General features: G+C 35.3%; 1 protein-coding gene across 2 annotated transcripts; it reads right to left on the bottom strand.

The window, feature by feature from the left end:
* Positions 1-15,511: 15,511 nt before the first annotated feature.
* Positions 15,512-26,007, bottom strand: LOC105054722 (probable methyltransferase PMT17). Of its 2 annotated transcripts, none has more exons than XM_010936293.4 (6): positions 25,720-26,007; positions 18,659-19,335; positions 18,353-18,563; positions 17,766-18,063; positions 16,946-17,413; positions 15,512-16,218 (listed from the first exon to the last, which is right to left on the bottom strand). In XM_010936293.4, exons 2-6 carry the CDS (start codon positions 19,328-19,330, stop codon positions 15,993-15,995), a joined length of 1,875 nt encoding a protein of 624 aa, XP_010934595.1. In that variant the 5' UTR covers positions 19,331-19,335; positions 25,720-26,007; the 3' UTR covers positions 15,512-15,992. The 2 variants fall into 2 exon arrangements, with proteins under 2 accessions (XP_010934595.1, XP_010934594.1); XM_010936292.4 differs by lacking the exon at positions 25,720-26,007 and adding an exon at positions 20,650-20,856.

Below are 26,007 nucleotides of genomic sequence, written 5' to 3'. Positions count from 1 at the left end.
TTTGTGCCCAAACCAAAAAAGCTACACGCCAGGGTCCTTATTGCACACGTAAACTTTTTGTTAGCCCGTTAGCTCATTAATACTTGATTTTTGCTTTAGATCTGAAATAATTTGGGTCTTCATTAATTTTTTGTAAAAAATAAATAAAAACATTAATTTTTAAAAAAATAAAAATAAATTGATTTGCAAATTGATGCTTTTATTAATGTGTTTATGCAACTTATCAGTTACTGACCTTGATGAGAGCAAAATAGCTTGATTTGGAGAGGGAGGAGGAGGAGGAGCCACCGGCTACGATGGAGGTGGAGTTGGCATCCATGGTTCAGGAGAAAGGTGAGATGATGCTTCGGCCTATGAGGATGAAGAAATCACTTGACTAGTACCCATTTCCAACCTTGGATTTGATCTAAATTTTGTCCCTCTTTCTTCCAACAAAGATCTATGAGTGTGCATTCTTAATGGAGGATGTTGTCACGATCTTTTCATCTGATAAGTGAGTTATTTTTTTGGAGCCATTTGAACACCGAAATCCACCATATATCAAAGAAAAATGATAAAAGAGAAGACTATTGGTGGGATAAGATGTTCGCAAGGGGACAACCAAGAGAATAAAAGAAAAACAATGAATGGGGTCCTCCAGGATTTTTGTTTAAAAATTGAGAGCCGATGTCTGAGATCAACTCAATTCACAGATTAGTAAGCTCAGAGTGGGTCGACTAAGATTTTAGGTTAGTCGGCTAATGATGGGTCTATTAAGATTTTATGTTAGTCAGCTCAAACTAGCATAAAAAAAAATTTGAAATTGAGTTTTTTAAAAATGATGCAATCAATCATATCTCATCATATTAAAATAAATCAAATATACATTCAAATATATATATAAATTCAATGGATTAACCACATAAGAGCAATTTGAATAGAATTAAGTAAATCAACCATAAGGGTCATAGAGGCCTAATTTTTTTTCTAATCATGCAAAATTTTTCTTCACTTAAAGATTTAGTAAAAATATCAGTAATTGAATTATCAGTGGATACAAATTCAAGCATAACATTATTATTTGTATGTGATTTCTAATGAAATAATATCTAATTTCTATATACTTTAATCTAGATGATGGATTGGATTTTTAATTAAATTAATATCACTAGTATTATCACATCTAATAGAAAATTTATTACAAGTAATATCAAAATCTTCTAGTTGTTGTTTGATTTATAAAATTTGAGTACAACAACTTTCAATCATAATATATTCGACTTTCACAGTAGATAATGCTACTAAATTTTATTTTTTGCTAAACCATAAGATCAAACTAACTCTTAGAAATTGACATATACTACTTATGCTTTTTTATTTAATTTACATCCAACAAAATCGACATTAGAATAACCAATTAAATTCAAAAAAAAATATTTTAAATATCATAAACCAATATTTTGAGTATCAATCAGATATATTTTTAACAGCAATTACATATGAATCTACCTGCATATACTGAATATACTGAAGATAATATTGGATCTACTTGCTATTAAGTAAAGTAGTAATCCAATTATATCTTTATAAAGCTTAGGATCCATTGCTTTATCTTTTACATCTTGATCAAGCTTACAATTTGAGCTCATTGGGATGTCAATATTTTTGATATTCTCCATACTAATTTAAAAAAAAAAAAAATTATATATTGATTTTGATTTATGAAGATCTCTTCATTTGATTGCTTGATTTGGAGTCCGAAAAAGAAGATTAATTCTCTCATCATACTTATCTCGAACTCATTCTACATCAACTTTGCAAATTCTTAATATAGAAGCTTATTGGCAATACCAAATATTATAACATCAATATAAATTTGAACAATAAAGAGATCATTTGATTTTTTTGATAAAAAAAGTAGTGTCAACATTCTCTTTTTTAAAATCATTATCAAGCACAAACTTACTTAAATGATCATATCATGCATGTGGAGCTTGTTTCAAAATGTATGAAGCTTTGTTCAATTTAAAAAGATGATCAAAAAATTTATGGCTTTCAAATCTAGAGGTATTTTATGTAAACTTCCTTTGTAATGTATCCATTTAAGAATATACTTTTTATATTTATTTGAAAAGACTTGAAATCTATAAAACATGCAAAAGCTAAGAGCAATCTAACAGTTTCAAGCCTAGCAACTAGTATAAAAATTTCATTAAAATTAACTTTTTCTTCTTGATTATAATCTTGTACAAGTAATCCAGCTTTGTTTTTAATTACATTGCTTGGCTCATCAAGTTTATTTCAAAAAATTTATTTTGTGCTAATAATAGGATAATTCTTAGATCTTTCAATTGAATTCTAAATATTAGTTCTTTCAAATTGATTTAATTTTTCTTGCATAGCCATAATCTATTTAACATCCTTTTTAGCTTCAAAAATCATTTTAGGTTCAATACGAGAAAAAAATATAAATGATTTAATACTTCTTTAATTGATGCTCTAGTCCTCATACTTTAAGATGGATCACTTATAATAAGTTCTTTAGAGTGACTATAAACATACCTCCATTCGTTTGATAAGTCATGCATACCTTATTGTATGGGGGATCATAGGTCATGCATTTCTTTATTTTCATATTCTTGTTCTTGCTACTTTTCTTCTTGATCTTCAAAAGTGTCTCCTGATGATATTTTTTTAATCTTCTTTTCAAGAGTACCTGCACCATCATCATCTACTTCTACTTTTTTTAATTTAAAAATATTACTCTCATCAAATATAATATGAATTAACTCTTGTACAATTAGAATTCCATCAAATACTCAATAAATTTTGCTAGATGAAGAATAACCAAGAAAAATACCTTCATCAGATTTATCATTAAACTTACCAAGTTTGTCTTTACTATTAATAAAAATAAAACATCAACAACTAAAAATTTTAAAATTAGAAATATTTTGTTTTTTTTCTTTATAAAGCTTATAGAAGTTTCTTTTAAAAATAGATCTAATCAATGCTCCATTAAGTATATAATATGCAATATTTATATTTTCTATTTAAAAATATTTTGATAGGTTTCTTTTTTAAAGTATGATCTATGCTATCTTTTGCAATGTTCTATTTTTCTTTTCTACTATCTCATTTTTCTGAGGTCTCTTAGTTACAAAAAAATTATAATCAATTCTATTTTCAGAGTAAAATTTATCAAAAGCTTGATTTTTAAATGTCATACCATAATCATTCTAATTTTCAAAACATTGCAATCCTTTTCACTAGTGATTTTCTTAAATAATTTTATAAACATTTCAAAAGTTTCATCTTTATGTGCAAAAAATAAAATCCAAATGTATCGAGAAAAATCATCAATAATAACAAAATTGAATCATTTTCCATCAAAATTAGTCATCTTGATAGGCTCAAATAAATTCATATGCAGAAGTTCTAATGGCTTAGTAGTTGAAACAATAATTTTAGATTTAAATAAAAATCTAGTTTGTTTACCTAATTAACATATATTGTAAATCTTCTTTTTCTTAAAATTAATTTTTTATAAGTCTCTAACCAATTTATTTCTAATTAATCTAGCAATAGAGTTTATGCTTGTATGATCAAATCTACAATTGTAAATCCAACTAGTTTCATTGACTTTGGCATTTATAGCAACTAGATATTCTATGTTATCCTTACAAAGATCATCAAGATTCATCAAGTAAATATTTTTATATCTTTTTTCTATGAATTTGATATCATTATAAGTGGAACTAGTCACAATACAATATAATGATTTAATAAGATATCAAATCCTTTATCACATAATTAATTTATGCTAAGTAAATTATACAAGTAGGAGTAATCTTTATATTGCCGAGACTAATAATTGTCTTTACTATTATCTCTAAATGTGATAACTTTTTCATCTTTAGCTTTAAGAGAAATAAATTAAGATTTATCTTCCATCATGTGTCTTGAACATTCATTATCTAGATATCATTTTCTTTTCATCTTAAGGGATGCCAAGCATACTTGCAAAATATGGATTAAGTCTTTTTAGATATCCAGACTTTCTTGGATTCTTTGAGGTTAGTTGGAATGATCCTTTCGGAAGTAACATTTGTTTCACTTTAATATTTTCAAATTTAATCACATTACAATCAATAGATTTATGTCCAACTTTATTACATGTAAAACATGTAATGGCATTCTTTTCAAATATGGGTTAAACAAATATACTTTTAAGAAATTTTTATTTGATTGAAATATTAAAACCTATGCTAGTTTTATCAAAAATAATTTTTTATGTTTTCAAGAGTATTTATAAGTTTTGAGAGCTAAGAGTGAATTTCTCAATAATAGGTTTTAATTTATAAACTTCTTTTTGAAGGCTTTCATTCTTTTCAATCAAATCATTTTACTTTTTCAAAAGATTTTCTATTTCTTTTTAAAAGCTTGCTTTCTCTTCAATTAAGGAATGATTTAACTTTTTATGTTATTTATTTTTAAGTGATAATTTTTTAAAATCATTAAGCAATTTATAGAAAGATTCATGCAGCTCTTCAAAAGTAAAATTGTTAGGATTATTGGCACCTACCTTATCCTCATGTGCTATAAGGCAAAAATTTGATTTTTCTCTCTTTATTTCTTCTTCTTTGGAGCTAAAATCTTCATCATTTCTCTAAGTAGCCTTCATCATTTTTTTTCTAAATTTTTTAAAGCTCTTTTTGAATGAAGAGCAGTCGGCTCTAAAGTATCTAGATTTTTTACATCTATAGCACAATGTCAGTTGCTCCTTTTCTTTGCTTCCATCTCCTCTACCAAAACCTTTCTTCTTGGGGCCATATCTTTTTTTTCATGAAGCTTTTAAATCTTTTTGTAATCATGGTCATTTCATCATTGTTGTCAGATTTTTCTGACATATTACTTTCATCATTTTCATTGGCCATGGACTTCAAGGCAATTGCTATTCTTTTCTTTGTCTCTTCTTCCACATTCTGATCCATTACTCTTCTTTTCTTTGTCTCTTCTTCCATATTTTGATCCATGTATAATTCATAAGTCATGAGTAAGCTGATAAGCTCTTCCAAAGATAACTTATTGAGATCTTTAGTTTCTTAGATCATAGTCACCTTGGCTTCTTAATTCTTTGACAATGATCTAAGGATTTTATGAGCAAGCTCATTATTATTACAGTTCTTGTCAAGACTTTTCAACCTATTTATAATACCAGTAAATCTAGTGAATATATCAGTAATACTTTCACTATATTCTATTTTAAATAATTCATATTTATGTATAAGCATGTTAATTTTTAATTTTTTATTATGATTTATACTCTCATGGATAACTTCTAACATATCTTAAATTTTTTTATAAATATGTATGTAGAAATTTTATTAAATTTATTAGCATCTAAAATACAATAGCTAATCTTTATCTTAATCATCCCAATCTTTTTTAGATTTGGGAGAAGGCATAGCATCTGTCATAATAGTAGGTGTGTGAAGGCCATTAACTATAACATTCTATGTGTCATAATTTTATACTTAAACGAAGATTTTCATTCGTGCCTTTCTAGATGTATGATTTATACTATTAAAAGTGAAGGTTTGTTGGTTGATGGCCTTCAACCAAAGATACACCAATTAGGATTATCACTGATTTTTAACTTTTGATGGTTAGATCAAGTAGGCTGAGTATCTGCTCTGATACTACTTATTAATTTTTCAGAGATGGCAACCAAAGAGAAAGGATGAATTGAGTTTTTTAAAAATTATTTAAAGAACTTATTCTTAAAAATAAATTTAAAAGGTGTTTGTGTAGTGCCCAATAGTAATTAAATATGTAGTAGAAGAATAAAAGTAAATACAAACATACAACAACAAACACAAAAACTTTATAGTAGTTTGATGCTCAACTTAGCATCTAAATCCACTCCCTAAGTCAACCTACTTGAGAATTCTAACTATAATCCTATAAGATTACAGTTTGATTATTTTTATGGGTTTACAATATAATCCAATTAAATTTTTTTGGCTCATCAACCTAAATCTTACAATCGATTATTTTTTCGGACTCACATCAATCTAGTTGGTTTTCACAAGCTCACCAATAAAAATCTTACAATACTCAATTATGGCTTGGACCAACTCTTAAAAGCCTAAGTTCTTCCTCAAGAAACTTATCACAATAGTTTTATTACTGCGAATTCTTGACCTAGATCGGCTTGACTGAAGTTGGAAGGTTATTGTAGGACGACGACAACCGAACCTGCAAAAGAAGTCTTTGATCGGAGTTGGCTCCTACTTAAGTCAGAAACTCAAAATAAATGGAAGGAGTGAGCATGCATTGGAAGAGAAGTTATTACATACCTGGGATTCTCTTGTTAGCCTCTATTTATATATAGAGGTGAGAGCCATTAGAAGGTAGGAGTGCAAGACACAGCTCCTCTCATATCAGGCATGACGTGCTCTGAACCGTCTACCTAATTTGATGGGATCTGAGCAGTTATTAATGCCTTATCCATGTGCTTGTAACCATTGCTAGAGATTATGAGATTCAAAAATCCATGTAGAGCTAGGGGTCAATATTTTTCTCTATATATCGGATAGGATCGGCAATCATTCCCACCTACAACATCTGCTAAGATCGATATAAGATGTACCTTGGGTCAGATAGATAAAGTTGGCTCAGAAGACATCAGGTCGGTCAAGAGTAACGATAAGACCAAGGTTCCTTTCTCAGCAACAACCAAGGTAAGATTCTCCCCATATCAGTTGGCCCCCACTCTCGAGCTCGAATTTGAATTAGATTGGATGAAGAGAGTAAAATAGGTCAGCATCTTTAGTCTTGTGAGTGCCACACCGTATCTCGCATCTCCATATGAACCGTTGTGCTCTCTGATAGGCTAATGGAACCATCCACTTATGTGGTGCCAAGTGTCATCCATCTGATAAGGGCAGCCGAAATGATGCACCATCTATACCGTCTAGGGGCTTTATAAATAGAGGAGCCTTAATCCTTCCTGGTTATTAGTCCTGTTATTTTCTTGTTTTAATCTTATGCTCCCAGGCTGAAGTCGGTTGAAGGAGTGGTTTCTGATGGCTTTTTCGACAGTCTTCTAGTGGTCTTTGTTGCCAATCCAGCTAGTAGCAGGAATGAGGCTAGAAGAGTTGCAAAGGCTCCATGAGTTCATGAGAATGAGGAGGAAGGTTCTGGAAGATGAATCATGTCGGTCGGATAGTTCTCATGATGAGGCTCCTGTAGATCAGGTTGTTTCTTTCATGACGCATGAGTCAGTTGTGGAAAGTACCCCATGTCGTATGGGTGAGGTTTTCATTTTGGCATAGGCTTTTTTACCAAAGAAGACATCTTCAACCTAGCTTCCTCTATCTACCCCCTACGGAGAAGGAGAGTCTTAGGCATTATTGTCTTAGACTGATGCAATCACCTGGGGACTTTCCATTCCTTTGCCTAAGGCAGAAAATATGCATGTTCCAACAATTCGGGCTTCTGACTCCACTTTAGATGAACCAAAGGTTGCTAGTGACTTGTTCAATTGGTTTCTTCTCTCCATTGATGTGTAAAAGTTGGTGGAGGTAGAGCTGCGCTTTCAGCAAGAGGATGCCCTCAACTCCTATATTTAGGTAAAGATCTGTGAGTCACTTGCTACATTACTTCATCTAGTCAACTAGTTTCCTATCTATCATAGTAGGGCCATTATCTATCATACTTTTTGAAGGCAGCTGAATCAACGAAAGGGAGGCTGCTGATGCCAAACACAGGGCCGAAGTTGTTGAGAGAGAAGTTTACAAAGAAAAGAAAAAAGCCTCCGTGGCAGAGAAGAGAGCTTCAGAAAAGGAGAGGATAGTGGTAGTGGAGCTCACAGAGAGGGCAGCTGCAAGCGAGGCAATGATCCGGCCATCGAGGATTAAAAAAAAGCAAATGGAAGCAAAGACTGTCACCAATCAAATCAAGCTTATATATGGGATATTGAAAGTATCTCTCACGGCCTATCAGATTGGCATCAGAAAGTGCAAGTCTGCGATTGAGTGGCTCTTCTCAGCGATCGATGTCGATCTTCTCGAAACTCTGCCTCCAAATGACTTCAAGTTTCTTGCATTCAATGACATAATGGGTCTGGCAGATAACGCCATGGATTCGGCTAATGATGTTGTGATTCGACTGGTGAAGGATCCTCCTCCTAGGCTATAGATAGTCCTGATGATGGTCCCCCTCCTGAAGCTTAGGATAGCAATCGCATTTGTATGTACATATATTTTTGGTTCAAAGATCAGCCCGGCTTGTCACATGGCCAAGCCTTGTAATTAGATCACTATTAATGAAATGCAATACTCTTTTTCTTATTCCTGTGTGTTACCTCCGAGTTATAGTCTTTTGATTTTTTGGCCCTCTAAGAATTCATCATCTTCAAGGGTTAGGGAACTAACCAGACCTAGATCCTCAATTTTAGCTTGGTTAGTTGAGGCATCGATTTCTTTGTCCGACCCTAGGTAGGGGAGTTTCATGCATTGGTTTCCTTTTGTGGTTGCATGCAACCTCTGACCAGTCATTAAAGCAACATGATGTATGACTAGCAACTGGTGGTGGTAAAATTGACGAGTCATGAAAGGTGCGCTATTGGCTCTATTCACCATTCCAATTAATTCTCTATCTACATGAGGTCGGTGTGGCCAATAGGTGACCGTCAGATACTACTCATCCAGTAGCCCGATCGAACTATCGTGATGTCTTGGCCATTAAGAATTTCTATAAAAATGGGAGGCCTAGTTTTTTCAACTTTACTTTTTACTGTTTCCTTTTGCTTCAATTTTCTAGCTCTTCTGAGTCTATGGGCGACCTCCATCGGGGACAAGCAATTTTTGGTCATCTTCTCAAGCATTCCCTCTAATGGCCAACTTCCAAGTTCCCTAAGTAGGACTTTCGGTCTTGTCCCGTTCTTTTCTTTTTCTACCTTCTTTTCGATTCTTTTTCTTTTTGTTTCTTTCACCTTGCCCCAATTTTTCATCCTTGTTATCTATTTTTTAATTTTCGTAGATGGTCAAGTCCCAAGATTCGACGGACTATTGGTCCTCCGATCGTGGTGCTCCTCGAGCCATGGGTTCTTCCTCTAAGGGGGTGTTGAGCAAGAGCTTAAGGAATCATTTATTCCTTAATGCATCCAATCTGTACTGGAGGACCTAGATCTCAATCTAATTAGGTCTCAATTTCATATTCCTCCTGAGTATAGATTGAAAGTCCCAGGTCCAAGTGATCAGATCTACAATTCTCCTATGGGTCGGCTCGATCTCTATCAAGGGTCTCTGAGCTAGCCTGAGGCTTCCTCTCCATCTGTTCTTCATTTTTCTCTTTCACTTTTTTGACATATCATTGAGTTTGGTTATACCAAACTCATGGTGCTTCATATGCGGCTTCATGGCTAATTGCTTCTGGTCGAGGTGGAGCCGACCATCATCTTATTTAGGGCGTGCTTCACTTTCAAGAAGCATCCTTATAATGGTAGGTGGTCTTACGTGGCTCCTCGAATCACTGATTCATCTATTGGAGTCTGTGATCGACATCCGCATCTCGAGCAGTATAGGCCTCCGAGTGCCATGATAGAGATCAAACTAAAGTGGAGTCCTTTCCAGATCGAGGAGTTGGAGATCATCTCCTCTGCTCTGAACTCTTGGACCGACTGTGCTGGGTGTGCCTTCCCTGCTCTGGGCTATGCGAAGCAAGTTGAGCTACTTTAGTGGTGGTTTCTCCCATAGTGCAAGATCGACTTGCTACATTACTTGGATCACCGCGGTCAGATCTCTCACCTACTGAACCAGTAGGTTAAACTGATCCACATTCACCCCCATATCTAGTCGGGATGGTGGAGTCAAGACTTTCGATTGTTGTGCCAAAGCATGATTGTCAGCTGGATTCTCGATCGATTTGAAAGTGGCAGCATTGGAATGGTATGAAGAAATTCCTCTATGCAGTGCCATTATTTCTAGTCTTCTTGCTCTTTCTCAAAAATGAGCCCAAACCCTCCTAGTATCAATTTGTTGCTGCAAATTCCTAACCCAGGTCAGCTCAATTGGAGTTAGGTGGTGACCACAGGACGATGATGGTTTGACTTGTAAAAGAAGTCTCTGACTAGAGTTGGCTCCGATGGAGACCTTTCGAGGCTCAAGTCAAAAACTTAGAACAGATAGAAAGGAGTGAGCATGTATTGGAAGAGAAGTTATTGCATACATGGGGTCTCCTATTAGCCTCTATTTATTGATAGAGGTGAGAGCCATTATAGCGTAGGAGTGCAGGAGTGCAATGCTCAAGTCAAAAACTTAGAACAGACAGGAAGAGAAGTTATTGCATACATGGGGGTCTCCTATTAGCCTTTATTTATAGATAGGGGTGAGAGCCATTAGAGGACAGGAGTGTAGGAGTGCAGCTCCTGCCATATCGGGCGTGATGTGCCCCAAACCACTCATCTGATTTGATGAGATTTGAGCAATTGTTAGGCCTTATCTGCATGCTCATAATCATCACCAAAGATTACAGGATTCAAAAATCTGCATGGAGTTGGGGGTCAATCTTTCTCTCCATATATTGGATAGGGTCAATGATCATCCCAACTAGCAATATCTGCTAAGATCGATATAGGACGTACCTCAGGTTGGATAGATAAGATTGGCTCAAAAGACATCAGGTCGGTCAAGAGTAAGATCCGCAAGATCGATATTCTTTTCTCAGCATCAACCGAGGTAAGATTCTCCCCATATCAAGTTTAAAGAAAGATATACAAAAATTTAAAGCATAAATAATAAACTCTTTAAAATCTTGATGAAGTCGAAGTGGTTGAACTCTTGAATTACTTTGACTTCTTTCTTGAATACTTAAAAGAGGATTGATGAAGACTTGAATGCTCTTACTCAATGGTAGTTTGCTTAATTTAGTACACTCTTCCTCTCTTTTGAGTTGAGTAATTGTGAAAAATTGAGAATTGAAAGCTCTTTTAACTTCCTCTCTTTTTTTTGGTTCCACTTAATAGCTTGAATTTATCTACAATAAAATTCAATAGCCTCCAATCTTTAGTTTTCCATTTGAATTCTTCACTTTTATGGTCTAAAAAGTATCTGTCATTAATGCTTTAGCTATTTGAAGCTCGAAAATAACTATTACAAACAAAAATGATCATTTAAAATAATCTAAAAAATTAGCCGTTATTTTGTTAGAAATCTATGAGTCGACTCATCCAAGTTCTTAGTTAGCTAATCTTAAGTATTGAGTCAGCTAGGTGAAATTTTAAGATGGCTCGGGAATGGATACAAATTTTTCTGCATTTTGTTTATTCTATTTGTTTAAGACTGGATTGATTCAGATATTCTCTTGGTCGGCTAACTTCATGACTTAGTTTGCTAACTATTTTTCTTTATCAGCTTAGAGAACTTATAAATTTTTACTACTTTCTATCTTTTTCTGTCTCCAAGATTGAGTCGACTATCCCATATGTGTGAGTCGACTAAATTTCTATCTTGATCGGCTATATTATTTTTATGATCGGCCTAAAAAAAATATCTTCAATTTTTAACCTTCTGTCTTTACTTTGAGTCTGAGGCTAAGGCGGCTATCTATATATCATATCTTGATCGACTCATATGAAAACTTGATCGGTTAAAAAAAATCATCTGAATTTTATCTCTTTCTATCTTTTCTCTTGAATTAAGACTAGATCGGCTAAGCTTCTTTCTTAGTCAACTCAAAGACATGCCAAGCATACCAAAATTGATTTTCTCTACTTTTAAGTAGCTTTTTTTGTTGAAATATATTCTAGACTAGATTTGCTTCTCAAAATTAATTTTTGAGTAGATAATCTTGTCGAGAAGTTTTTTTAGACTAAATTTTTTTTAATTAAATTTTTTCATGCCGAATTCAATCTCTTTGCTTCTAAAATTTGAAACTTTGACTTGAGAATACAAAATTACTTGGATTTGAGAGGACTTCTTCTTGAATGAGATCAATCTTTGAGCATCATAAGAAATCGTATAATCAATCACAAAAGCATCATTAGTAATCATAATTTATACTTTAACTCTTTTGATATTATCAAAATCAATTTCAGGACTCATACTATCTCATATTTTGTTGATGAATGAGGAACACATTATTAAGGATAAAAAATAAATAATAACTTGTATTTTATGTTGATTTGCAAATATCTCCTACATCTTCATTTACTGCAATGTCAACCTTACATCTTCTAATTCATTTCAATGATCCCCCATTAGCCTCTCAATTCGGGAAAAACTTACAATCGGTGCGACGTGGCATATTATTTGGAGTTAGATGATTAATGTAGTTTGTTATTTTATTTTAAAATTGAATAGAATCTGATTTGGACTCAAAGATATTCAATGATAAAAATGCCCATATCCTAACCTTGATCCTATCATCCTCCAACTCTCCTCCATACAACAACCATACAAACCCCACTGGTGACCCCCTGGCCACCATCGCCATTGCTCCCATTCCTCTGACCGCTACTGCCCCCATCCTTCTCTCTCTTTATCTTCTTTTCCCTTTCCCTCCCTTTCATCCTCCTTCCTCTTCCTTATTCGCTTCTCCCTCTCTTCCCATGACATGCCAGAATTCATCCAAACCTTATAAGACTCCACCATCAGACTTTTTTATAAAACTCTTTCTTCTTCTCTTCTAAGACTCCACCACTGGTCTTGCCTTCAGTCACTGTCAATTTAATCAAAAAATCTTCTTGGATTCCTATTGAGATTTTCCAGTAAGTTACCATCGATAGCTCGCAGTAAACAAGTAAATCAACCTCAAATCCCTCTTTCCATTTTATTCCAGCCTCAAAGTCATCATCGTTGACCAGATTTACACCGGCTAGTCATCGAAGTTGATTGAATAAAACTCTCATATTTTTGATTTTCTTCCTCCATTCTGGTTGTAATTTTTTTCTTTACTTCTACACGCTTTGTCGTTATTTGAGGCCGAGGCTCTTGTCAGAGCTTTGCTCAAGCTCTCAGCCACCCCAATGATCAGAAGCAAAGCTCGTCACTGTTTGATAAGCCGGCCTACTCTATCTTCCCTTGTTTGGAGCCGATTTAGCATCAGTTTCTTTTTTTTCTTCACTACCACCTGCTATAGCCATTGTTGTTGTCATGATCTTCATTGGAGGTCGAGCTTGGGCAAATATTCACCACCACCACCAATTGTCTCAGGTTTCCTCATAAAAAATAAGCTATTTTTTCCTATTCCCTCTTCTCCCTCTCTTACCCCTTTCTAGCTTTTTGGGCCTAAACAATGGGTAACATGGGCACATGTGCTGCTACTGGACGAGGCATTTGCCCACTTTAATCATCAAGCATGCACTTGTTTGTCATCTAATCTCTAATCTTAGATAAAAGAAACTTGTCTTTTGATTTAAACATATCAACAAATGTTTTGAATGGCAAGTAAGAATTAATGAATCCCATATTAGAGCTTAATGAGGCTTGCCATAATCTAGTTTCAGTCAAGGAGAAGAGGGATGAAGCCATGAAAAGAGGGAGAGGAGGGGAAGGGAGAGGGAGAGAGAGGAGGAAATAGAGAGAGAGAGAGAGAGAAAAAAGAGGATCAAGAAACAGAAATATGAGGAGAAGGACAGGGCGATAGCAGTTAGAGAGATGGCGACAGTAGTGACGATGGTTGGAAGTTCGTCTGTGGGGGTGTATGACCATCGTAGGAAGAAGGGTTAAAAGAAGATAATGGAACTAAAGTTAAGAAGTGGATATTGCGGTCATTGAACTCTTTTTAGTCCATATTTGATTCCATCCAATTTAGAATAATTCAACGAATTCAGATTAATAGTTTAAACTCCAAATAACTTGTCAAGTAGGTGCTGATGGCAAGCTTTATCTCACATTGGGAGGTCGATAGAAAATATTACAATAAATTAGAAGACGTAGAATTGACATTGTAATAATTGAAAATATAAAAAATATTTATAATTTTAGATAAAATATAAAATATTTTTTATTTTTTATCCTATCAATTAAGATAAAAGACCCAAAAACAAAAAGACAAGAAAAAAAGGAAAAAGGAAAGCAAATGTAGGAGATCAAATTGCGAAAATATTAAAGACAGACCGACAATCAGGTACATAAGTCTAATGGATTTATCCACACCTCCTACCTACCCGGTCCCATCCCAAATTCAAAATTTTCAATTCTCCAGCAATGCAACATGTCGCACCGACTACCTCCAGACAATCACATACGGAGAAAAACCGCCGCCGTGCGGCCAATTTAATCCTTTTCTGCGTATATACCGTTTCTTCTTCCTGCGCCAATCAACATCTATACTAAATCTCCTCGCTGGTTTGTCCCACGTCTCCTCCGTTGCCTCCAGTGTTGCCGCCCACACTGCTTCTGACATCGCATCTGACCAAAATATTGCTCATGTAGCTAACAAAGCGAAAGTCCTAAAAAATCTTAGATAGAGAAAATGATTGATGAGGCCAAAATCAATCCATTTGATCTGACGAAACTGCAAGATGTTACAGAGGCATGCTGGATGTTAAAAAAGTCATGAGAGAAACTCCATTGCGCTTGTGTTACAGAGGCCAAATCATTCTAGAGTGCTATCTCATATAAGGAACCATATAAGAGCTTTGGACCTAGGATGTCTCATCCATCTAACTAGTGAATCATCCGTGAAAATGTACCAAAAGAAAGAAATTTCTTATGATCACTTTCAACTCGCTCCAAATTTTATAATTACTTTAAAAAAATTTTCTCTCCGCATGTAGGTTGAAAGATAACCGAGTTTATCTTGAGTTTACTCTTAAAAATTCAGAGAAGCAAATGGATCAAATAATACTTTCAGGTTAAAAACCGGGCAACCAGATGCGGATGATAGGGCTGAGTCAGCGACCTTTAGAGGTACATCAGCCAGGTCAAGTATCTACAGCCAGATATTTGTTGGGTCGGGCTTGCGAAAGTCAACGCTTGACTAAATATGCATCCGTCCGCTCACTTCAACCCTCCAGAATCAAAATAATTTGCTTGCGCTGTAGGCAAACAGCGCGCCACAGTAGGAGAGATGGACAACCTAATAAAATCTTGTCTCCCAATCTACACTCCTTGATTTGGCCAACCTACTTCCAACCCATTTCAATGCTGAATCCTTTGACACAAGTCAATCAAGAACTAGAAGTGGTTCATTTTAAAGCAAACCACCATGAAGGAATAAACAGAGTAGCAAACATGAATTTTCAACCATTTTAAATATGAATCATGTATGTGCATATTTACTTGTGCATGTCAAGTGTATGGATGATATCATCATGGTCATGGCTCATGGTAAGTATTAAAACAGAAATAACACAAAATGTCAGAAGCATTAAGGCAACTTTATAACATTAATGCGTTACAACACATATATACTAAACTGCTATCAAAACCTTTTGAAACTTCCCGTATAACTTTCTTCCCCTCCCTCTCACAAAAAAGGCCAGTCACCATACCACGATTTTGTCTTAACATTTAGCACATCATTGCAACAGTTCAAACTGCATTATTACTCCAACAGGATCGTTTAAGCACTGACACAAAAGAGGGGGGGCGCCTCAATGATAAGGGAAACCAACAAAAAGGAAAGAAGAAAAAGGTTTGCACTAGGGTCTATATTGATCAGATTATAAATTAAACAAGACCACTCATTATGAGATAAAGAACAATATTATAACAGACAACTGACCTTCCAACGATTAGCTCAATGGGTCCGAGTCTAACTTCAACAACAACCTATCTCACTCCACAAAGATTTCACTGTGAAGGCAACTTAACCTTGTTATTCAATAGCACCAACCAGCCAACTCTTACCATGTATTACCCTCTGAACCCCTACTTCTATGCACAGGGTTCCAAAGAATTCCATACATCAACATCATCTAAGACTGCTGATAGATTTTGGTTTCAAATATTAGCACAACCCTGGACTTATCAGAGTTGGGGAAGCAAAGAGAAAATTATTTACTTTTGTTGGGCAGGCGCACCAGTCCAGTAACTCTTGACAGCCACCAGTATCTTCTCAGGGTTGAATGGTCCACTCTCATGATCCATGATCTGACTCTTCCATCTCATCCCATTTGTTATGGTCTCGACCTTTACCAGTACATCCACTGTATCCCTAAAGATCACTGTTCCTTCTGGCCGCAGTATTCTATCCATCTCCAAAAGAATGTATGTAATGTCGCACCTGCAACCATTGCCATTAATTAAGATCACAAATACCTTATGAAACTTATGGTTGTAAATGGATTGAAGTTGGTGCTATGATCATTAGGAATTATATCTGATCCACCCCATAGCACCAATTTGGTACATCATATTAATCATATATGAGACTATATCATAACATTTTTCATCAAAAATGAAAGCATATAACTTAAATGAAATAATCTCTGAGATGTCAAACAAGTTGGTTGTCTCATGATAATATAATATGTTAGAACATTCTGAGTAGCTTTTAGAAGAAAATCAAATAAAATTCAGAACGTTTAAGTTTGATCACTTCCACCACCGTACAACAAGTATATCACTTAAAAAATTTGAATATGTAACAGTCAGGAAAGGTAAGCAACGAAAACACCTTTGAACTAAGTGAACTGAGTAAAATTGGACAAGAACATCCTGAGCAGCTTCGAATATATAATATGTTTGAACAATGTGAGTAGCTTTTACGAGAAATCAATTCAGAATGTTTAAGTTTGATCTCTTCAACCATTGGATGACAAGCACATCACTTCAAGGCACTTTGAATATGTAACAGTTAGGAAAGGTGAGCAATGGTAACACCTATGAAGTAAGTGAACTGGGTGAAATTTGACAAGATCTCTCCACTCAGCTGTGGATAATGCAACTAGATTGTGACTTTTGGTAACGTATTATGAATAAGATAAGCGATAAAGGAGCCCTTCCATTACCTATCCTGATAAGTGCTAAACACACCATCGGCATGGATGAGGTCATAAGTCCTTGGATATGTCGAGAAAGCTTCGCACCAGTCCTGGTAGGTACCAATAAAACCTCGTTCATAGATAACACCAAGTGTGTCCTTCTGTGTGTCAGCAGGTACCACATTCATCACCCACACAGGGTACTTCACCAAAGCTGCTGCAAAACCCCCCAAGTTGGCATTCATGTCCATAACATTTCGATATCGCCCCTGTGTCAGAGGTGGAATGATCTTCTTGTAGCCTGCCAACCGCTCCTTCCACATATTGTTGTCTTCCTGGAATTTCTCAGCAGTGATGCCCAGGATGGATCCCCTGCTTATTCTTGGTGGAATAGCAAATGCCCTTTCTGGCCATTTCTCCAACGCCCCACCCGCAACTTCCTCCGAGCTACTCACCTCTGGTAATGGGGTGATGCAAGTCTCCATTTTCTTATACCTATGTATCAGAATCAGTCAGTCATATCCATTTGTTTTATAGAAAATAGAGCAAGAAATGAAAGCACAATAATATTACTTCAGTTACACACTTCTCATCATATCTTGGTCAGCGGAGGTCAATACATTTTGGCCATACATATGCATCAACATTGGTGCCTAAAAGGTGGTATTCTTGTAAAAATATGGTTACAGGCCATCTAATTGTTGGCATCAATCACTAACATATGCAACTATTTTGATGCATGCCCCCTGCTAAATAAATTCTAAGTCCACTGCCAAAAAATTGACAAAAATGGTGGTAGTCTATAAGGTAGAGCAAGAACATACACAGAGAGAAATGGATCTCTTACCAAGCAGCATCTAGATTGTCATTCTTGCATATATGTGGTGTTTTGTAGACCTTCCGGTTTTGAATGCATTCTATGTGGTTGATGGGTTTTTGCCAAATTGCAAGATCACCTTTCTCAATCACTTTCTTCCAGCAGAGATGCTTTGCTAAGTCCTCAATCGCATCTTGTTCATGTTTCAGATCTTCTTGGGTCCTCTCCCATCCTCGGTAGTGTTTCTTCCAATTTATTGGAGGACCTGAGAGGATCCAATAGCCTCCCGGTCTCAAAACTCTATCCACTTCAATTAGATACAGGCCATCTGATGGGGGGGGGGAAATCAGAACATAATCAAAAAGGTTCAACTGACATAAAGTGTAAAGCTTTTATGGCAGAACACAAGTAATTATAATTGATAAATTTCTAAATGTATTGAATAATTTGACTTAAACTAAAATTTGTGGCATATTTGAAGAAAAGAAAAGGATCGATAATTTCCTTCTTAAAGATAAAGGATACAAGCCAAAAGGCAAAAATGACATAATTTCTAGCAAGGAAATTCAGATATGCATGAGTCTGTTATTGACTGGGAGAGCATCATGGAAACCTACCATATTGTTCCCAAGGGATCAAACATCGAGAGCAATGAGCCATGTCAAAAGCTCTAGCAGGATATGGCATTCGTTCTGTTGCCATCACACCTATCATTGCTGGGACTCCCCGTTCCAATGCGAACTGCACCTGTGCCTCATGTGAATCTCTTGGAGCAAATGACATGGTCAAAATGTTCCTATTGAGAAGATAAGCCCCCCAGCTAGCAACCTCCAACCACCAAACAAAATTAAAATATCTCAGATATTCACACATTCTTAGAATCAAACTGCTCAAACACAAAAGAGAGAGGTATGTTTCCTTACTCCACATCCACTATCAATTGCAGTTCTAATGTTTCCATTGGTTAATGGGATGAGAGCATTAATATCATCGATGTAAGAATCAGCACCCCTTGGGAACATTGTGCCACCACCAGGGAACCTAAATCGGTTGCCTTCAACCTGGATCCAGTTTTGAACAGCTTTTTCAATGCTGAGCTCTCTATGAGGAATGTTATCATACCAAGCATAGTCTCTACTCTGTGGCCATTTGAATGGGTTCTTGTACTTCGGTGGTGCAGGGATTAAGCATCGGAGAAGCTCTTTTTTCTGCGGGCAGTGCCGTTCTCGATACCTCAGCATCACCTTAACAAACTTCCTCGCTCTCCTCGGGTCTTGACAAGGGGTGTACTCACTGAATTTCAAGTCACAAGAGGGGAATTTCTCGGTGGAAAGCGAGGATTCATTGAAGCCTACTTGGTGGTGAGCTTGGAAATCAAGGCTGGAGCCCGAGGAGGATAATCGGGTGGTGGGGCCATTGCATTTTGATGCAATGGAGGAAATGGGATTGGATGTGGATGGGGTGGTGGTGTTCTGCCAAGCACCAATCATGTAAAACAGAATGCAGAGACCACTCACCCCCAAGATCCAAGTAAGGCGCTCCCTTCTGGATCCCAGCTGATTGATCTTGGGAGATCCATTATACTCTTTTGCCATTAGACCTGAAGAAAATTTAAAAGAGGTGTCTAACAACTTCAAACAAACGGAGCAAAAAATTTAGAGCTCCAGGTCAACCTTAGAATATAAAAGGTCTTCCTTTGACACCACAAATGAAACATTTAACAAAAATGTTGGTTTCATATATTTCAAAGTAGTTCTTTAAGGAACAAAATTTAGGCTAAAGATCAGCCATAGAACAGACTCTAGTGACACCAAAAACTGAAATGAACCTTTTTCAGCATCTAAAGGATGTTTCTTCCACTCACCCTTTCTCAGAGGTAGAAGATGAATTAAGACTACTTAAACTTGGGTGATGGGTTTTTTAGGACCGGAACGAAATTCTTAAGCTCTATACGTATGAAGGATCACATTTACACGCATCAATTTCAAGCAGTGCTGGTTTCAGTGTTATTAGTAGTAGCTTTTCTTAATACAGCTCATGAATATAAGACACATGAACTTTGAGGATGTAGCAATGAATGATATACCTTCTAAAGATAAAGTTGCACATGACTTTAAAAGCATCAGGCTAATTAAAAGGTCAGCAATAGTGACAAGTGGAAGAGTCTAAGGGGATGTACATAGCTGAGGTTTAGACTATAACCACAAAGAGGCTTCTGGAAGGCAGTATTGCTTCCTATAGCAACAGCCAGCCACAAAAGGCCTAAGACTAATGGGTTTTGCAACAACAAGGTGATATCAAATGGATCAATTTAATAAAAGCAGGGAGAGGGGTCAGATCGGACATAGAGAGGGAGAGAAAAGAAAGAACTGGACCGGACCTGGGTGGCAGATCTTACAAATGGAAAGAAAAATATGTATATAAACTGTATATGATGATCTATATGAAGAGGAAAACAGAAAGCAGAGGCCTAAAAAGAGAAACATTCAAAGCTGAAGCCATCGATTGCGTTTGTTCTTCCATGACAGAGATTAAAAAGACATACACTCAAGAAGAAATAATAGAGCAAAAGCAAAAAGAGAAGAACCGCACCAACCACTGCGACCACCCTGAGCCACCACCCAAGACATCCAGATCAAAAAGGCAACACAAAAGCTAGACTCCACCACCACCTCCCACCAATATATATCTTAAAACCCAGTCCAAGATATCCAAAACTAAGAAGCCATCAAAGGAGCCATCACAACCGCTATAGGTACAGAAAAGGGAGAGAAAGAAGAGCACTGAAGCTCACCAAACCACCCAAGAACCAGACCACTCTCAGAGCTCCTGAGGAACAGTAGTCCCTCCCCTCCACCTAGCCTTCTAATAAACAATAAAGAAAGGGTTCCATGAAGTTCCCATAAGGTCGTACCTGAGTATTGAGTAAAGGAGCCTGCCCACCTCTTTCTAGTGCGATGTCTTAGCAGTTAGTGCTCTCCTCTCCTCCCTGTCCCTTCTCTGTGCCCCTCTCTGAAGCCAAGGCGTCATGTAAAGCCTCTGCTTTGTGTTGTGTGATCTGGGGATGGTGAGGTCCCTCGTCCTCTATTTTCTTAAGTCTCTTTTATCTTTTTTGTTTTTTTGTCCTCCGGAATTTGAAAAGAGGTGGAGTTTTTTTTTTTTTTGGGTAGAAAAAAGAGGTGGAGTTTGATCTCAATAACAACCGCAGTCGTTTACCAAAAAAAATAAAAAATAAAAATAAAGAAACAACAGCAGTCGTTTTTAAGACTGCGTGGTGATCGACCGGCCTTAAAACGTGCATGGATTGGTGGACCTAGCTAAATTTTCCCAGTGAAAAATATTAGTCCAGAAACTTCACCCACTCCCAATAGACCCAATAGAAAACCCACCTTAGTGACCTTATTGATTCATGCAGGGGCCAGACCCAGTTTCATGGTTAGGTAGGAGAGTGTACAGTGTACTGTCGGCTTTTGTGCTTTATCATTTATGATTTTTAATTAGCATTAGTTTTTGACTTTAATAGTAGATTAATGTCTGAGGGTGGGAAATGAGGTGATGAGTCCCGAGTTCTTTCTGGCTACCCTAAGTGGAAGCAGTGGTAAAAGATTTCGTTCTTTGTTAATTATATCATCATAACTAAAAGTGTTGTAGACTAGCGTGCTCGCGGGCATAAAGAGTCATGGGAGAGCAAAGGCTAAGTAGCTTCTGGGAAAAGGATATGGAGTTGAAACGGGAAACGGTACAACGGAATCATGGTTTCCCACGAGTGAAAAATAAATGGGATACTTGAGAAGTTCGGGAAACGGGGACCGAAGGGCATTAAGACGGAATACGATTCCCGTGAAAAAAGGGTAAAGAATTTAATCGACGGGCACATTGTGGGGCCCTGACACGATATCACGTGATTGTGGGAGATGCCAGTCTGTGTCTCCGTGAGCCATCAAAAAAACCACACATTTTTTTTGATAAATCGGAAAAAACGCATTCGTTCAAAAGATGTGGCAGCAAACGTCGTTTGAGCTTGGAACAGGGTGTTTTGGGAAGCCAAGCATAGAAAAAATATTTTTTTTAAAAAAAAATTAGAGATAAAATTTACCTATATTTTTAATTTTAAAATAATTATTTATTTAAATTTTAAATAAAAATAATTATTTATTTAAAATATAAATTAAAATAATTATTCATTTAGGTTAAAATGATCCTTATATTTTTATACTCTTATATCTTTCAAAGTACTGCAGTATTGTATTATCATAGTGTAGTATTTTTTTACAATAAAGTAGTATTATATTATATTAGTATGGTATTATTTTATAATAATATAGTATTACTTTGTTGCATTATATTAATGTAGATATTTCTTTACAATAAAGCAGTATTACATTATATTAATATAATATTTTTTTATAATAACGTAGTGTTGCTTTATTGTATTGTACTAGTATAGTATTTCTTTACAATAAGATAACGTTACATTATTATAATATAGTATTTTTTAATAATAATTTAATTTTAATTAAAAAATACCAATTAGCACAGTTGGTAAAATCTTTATGGCTCAACACTAAGTACTTCTATGATCAAAATCAAGTATTTTAATTGAGTTACGTCCCCATTGATATTTTAACAAAGTTTTCTCTTGTCCTAATTCTCAATAAAGTTTTGACTTACAAATAATTATGTATGCATATATAACACAAGAACAAGTACACCTATGATCAAAATCCAATGAGGGCTCGAATAAAATATGATTAGATTGTGACTTAGGCAATACATGTGGTCATTGAAACACAACACGTAGGTGCAAAGCTTCAATGATGGACCTCTTTCATGAATGAACATCCGTCGTGAGTATAGAAAAATAGTAGAATACATAGATATCCCAAAGAGTGGACCTATACTTATGTGCTCTTGGTCAGACGACCAGTCAAAATTAATATTTCTTGCTTTGTCCTTGACATATTAGATAAGGTACTTAGAATGTCTGGTTAACATCAGACGAATGCATACATAACATAATGATTAAGAAAAAGAATAAAAAATGATGGAGAGAAGGTAATGAGTCTTGTTTTGAAAAGGACGGACGAAGAAAAAAAAGGAAACAAGGTGAGGCAAGTGGGGCATGTTATGTAGAATTTAAGAGAAAAGCGAGTACTGAATATGGTGCGATCCATCGAAAAGAAAACGAGGAAAGTTAGGTTGCATTGAGCATCATTGCAATTGAAAAAAAAATAAACCAAAAATTTTTATTTTTATATTTCTTATAATAGAAAATATGTTTGGTTCCTTTTTCTCCCCAATGAGGAGCTGCAACATGATCAGCAACGAAAAAAAGGGAAAAGAAATGAGATTGACGATATAGTCAGCAATGGAGGACAGCTTAATGTCCAGTAGATATGGCAATCGAGGGAGGGGCAAAGAAAAAAAAAGTGAGGATAAGGACAACGATGTGGCTTGAGACGAGGGATAGCTTAGTATTGATTAAAGAGATGGTTGATGGCGTCTGGAGAGTCGGCATGTATTGGACAAGAGTAAACAGGGGTGAGGGCAAGATCGGGCAAAAAAAAAAGTTGAGAGGAAATGAATGAAACCATTTTAAAAAGTAAAAATAATTTTTTATTTTATTTTTTAAAAATAATATAAATTATTTAATAAATAAAAATAAGATAACTAAACATATTTTTTATATCGAATTCTATATTTTTATTTAAAAATAAAAAATAACACCAAATAGAACCTAGATTTTTGTTACAAAAGATATCTTTTTCTTATATAAATACAAGACAACATAAAAAAGATAATATTTAAAATTGAAGTTTGGAGATGTAGGGGTGCCATTATTTGTGGTCTAAATCTTTGATCTTCATCTATATCATGTGATGTGATAGGAGAATAGATTCTTCTCAACAAGGATTTAAGTTTTTTTTTTTTTTTCCCTCATATGGAAAAGCAAATCCTATACCAATTAGAGATGGCAACGAATCAAATCCGATACAAATCAGATTGAATATAAGATGGATAAAAAATTTAAGGACCTAAACCTCATATATTTATTAAATAGATAAAAATCCAGATTCGAACCTAACAATTTTATTAAATAGGTAATCTAACTCAATTTACAATGAATTGAATCAAATTTAATGGTTAAATAGTCAAGCATTGTCACATCTATTGTTAGTTTCACATCTATTGTTAGTTTAACATAAAAAAGGAGTTTGGATTAGGTGCAATCGTGATGGACCACTTGATGGTCTATTGAATTACTTGAAGCAAAATGAGATTAGTGGTAGCAATTAACAGAGTTCCTTTGCTCCTCCCATTTGAACCCTGTGCTTACACTAAGATGGAGCACGTTGTTGCCATCCAATCTGTCTTTTCTAAACCTACAATGAGGCAGCCTCGAGAGGATAATAATTATATCATATCATATTATATTATATTAATATTATATTATTTAATTAATTTTATATTAAAATACTATATTAATGCTATAGGAAGTTTAAATTGGTCATTTTTCCTTTTTAATGGTAGAAGGAATAAGGGAGGGTATTTAAACCAAGCTATACTAGATTTAAATTTGTATCACGAGATGTTAGGTATAAAATATATCCTATATAACTGTAACCATGAGAATTTAACTAGATATATGGACTAAACTTAGCCACTTGACAACTCATTGCAATCTCTTTCTAATATGAGTTCAATGTTTACTAAAGTTTTTAATATAAAAAAGCTGCTATATGATATGAGTTCTCTCTTTGCATATGCACAACATATTTATGTATGTATGAGCATTCCCTCTTTTATATATATATATATATATATATATATATATATATATATATATATATATATATATATATATATATATATATATATATATATATATATATATATATATATATTTTGATGATTCATTCCCTCTTAATTAATTTTTTTTAAAATGAAGTTGCAATTTAATATAGATTCTCAAAAAAAAAATGTTCTACTGTCAAAGTTTAATTGTTAGCGATATTTTTAAAATCAGATCAGATAGCAAAATGAGAAGCTATTCGATTCCTAGGTCGATAGGCCGAATCAATTTGATTGGTCATAATTATTTTTATTTCTCAAAAAAAATCTAAAAAAATCTCTCATTCACTTGGTCATTCTTTCTGATCCAATTTCTAGTAAGATAAATTATTATAATATTATTTCTATAGTTATAAGTAGGGACTTGAATCTTAGCCACTGAGAAAAGTGTAATGCCCGCTTGAAAACGGTAGAGGCATCTGGACGCGAGGAGTGGGAGAATGGAGGGACGCTACGGTCCAAAAGCCAAGCACGGAGAGGAAAACAGGGAAGCTAACAAAAGAGGTGTAAGCGAGGAGAACGGTGGAAGAAACGAACTAGAAATGGTGGTGCCAAGGCAAGCCTTGCAAGTGATAGCAGCAGCAGCAGCAGCAGCGAAGAACTCACCAACGTCCAGGCGAAGTGGAATGTCCTTGGCTAGCCAACACCCATCAAGGCTCATATTTTAATTTACTAAACTATAAAAAAAATATAATAAATAATTCTTTATTAAGATTATTATTATTATTATTATTTGGAAGTGTGTACATATAGATTATGGATACCAAGGACTGCATCTTTCGGGAGGGGAGGAAACAACCAGGAAGAGCAGCTGGAAAAAGCGGCTACTGGCATCAAAATACTAGCAGTGGTAAAGGCAAATAGAGAAGAAATAATTAAATTCAAATAGAGTTTCTCGATTTCCATTAACCCAAGCTCCTGTTAAGCTGTTACCTTTGTGAGCACCTGTAGCTTAAAATCAAGAACAAATTCTCCAACACACACGCACACAAAAATTGGAGATTAATGTCAGCAGAAGCAAAGGAGGAGCAATAGAGAGATACAAAGAAATCACTAAATCACAATATTGGAGATTAAACTTTGTTTCGATTTTTTTTTTTAAGATGACTTTAGTTTGTTTCGTCGTTCTTACCTCGAAAGTTTGAATCGGCTTCCAGCTCAACTGGATTCTGTACTCGATCAGCTTGCTCTCGAGTTCAGAGTGATCGAATGGGGAATTGTAGATGAAGATGAAAAGAGTAGAATCGGGATATTTTGCAAAGAACTCGGCATCGAAGACGGCGGAAAATCGGCGTCGTCCTCTAATGGAGGGGGAGATTGAGATCGATGAAGCTGCGGGAAGACAGCGGCGGAGGGAGCGGCGCCGGTGGTGGGGGAAGAAGCTATGTGGGGGCGAGCGTTAATTTGTAGCAGCCAAGGC

Source organism: Elaeis guineensis, chromosome 12 (genome assembly GCF_000442705.2).
Source record: "Elaeis guineensis isolate ETL-2024a chromosome 12, EG11, whole genome shotgun sequence".
NCBI lineage: Eukaryota > Viridiplantae > Streptophyta > Magnoliopsida > Arecales > Arecaceae > Elaeis > Elaeis guineensis.
This window is presented reverse-complemented; position numbering and strand designations above follow the sequence as displayed.

Excerpts from the sequence above, each read along its gene's own strand:
- LOC105054722 (XM_010936293.4), bottom strand. The coding sequence starts at position 19,330 with ATGGCAAAAGAGTATAATGGATCTCCCAAGATCAATCAGCTGGGATCC. Across the intron at positions 18,564-18,658 it reads CAATTGATAGTGGATGTGGA|GTTGCTAGCTGGGGGGCTTA; the intron begins GTAAGGAAACAT and ends TGGTGGTTGGAG. Across the intron at positions 17,414-17,765 it reads GACAATCTAGATGCTGCTTG|GTATAAGAAAATGGAGACTT; the intron begins GTAAGAGATCCA and ends TCTGATACATAG.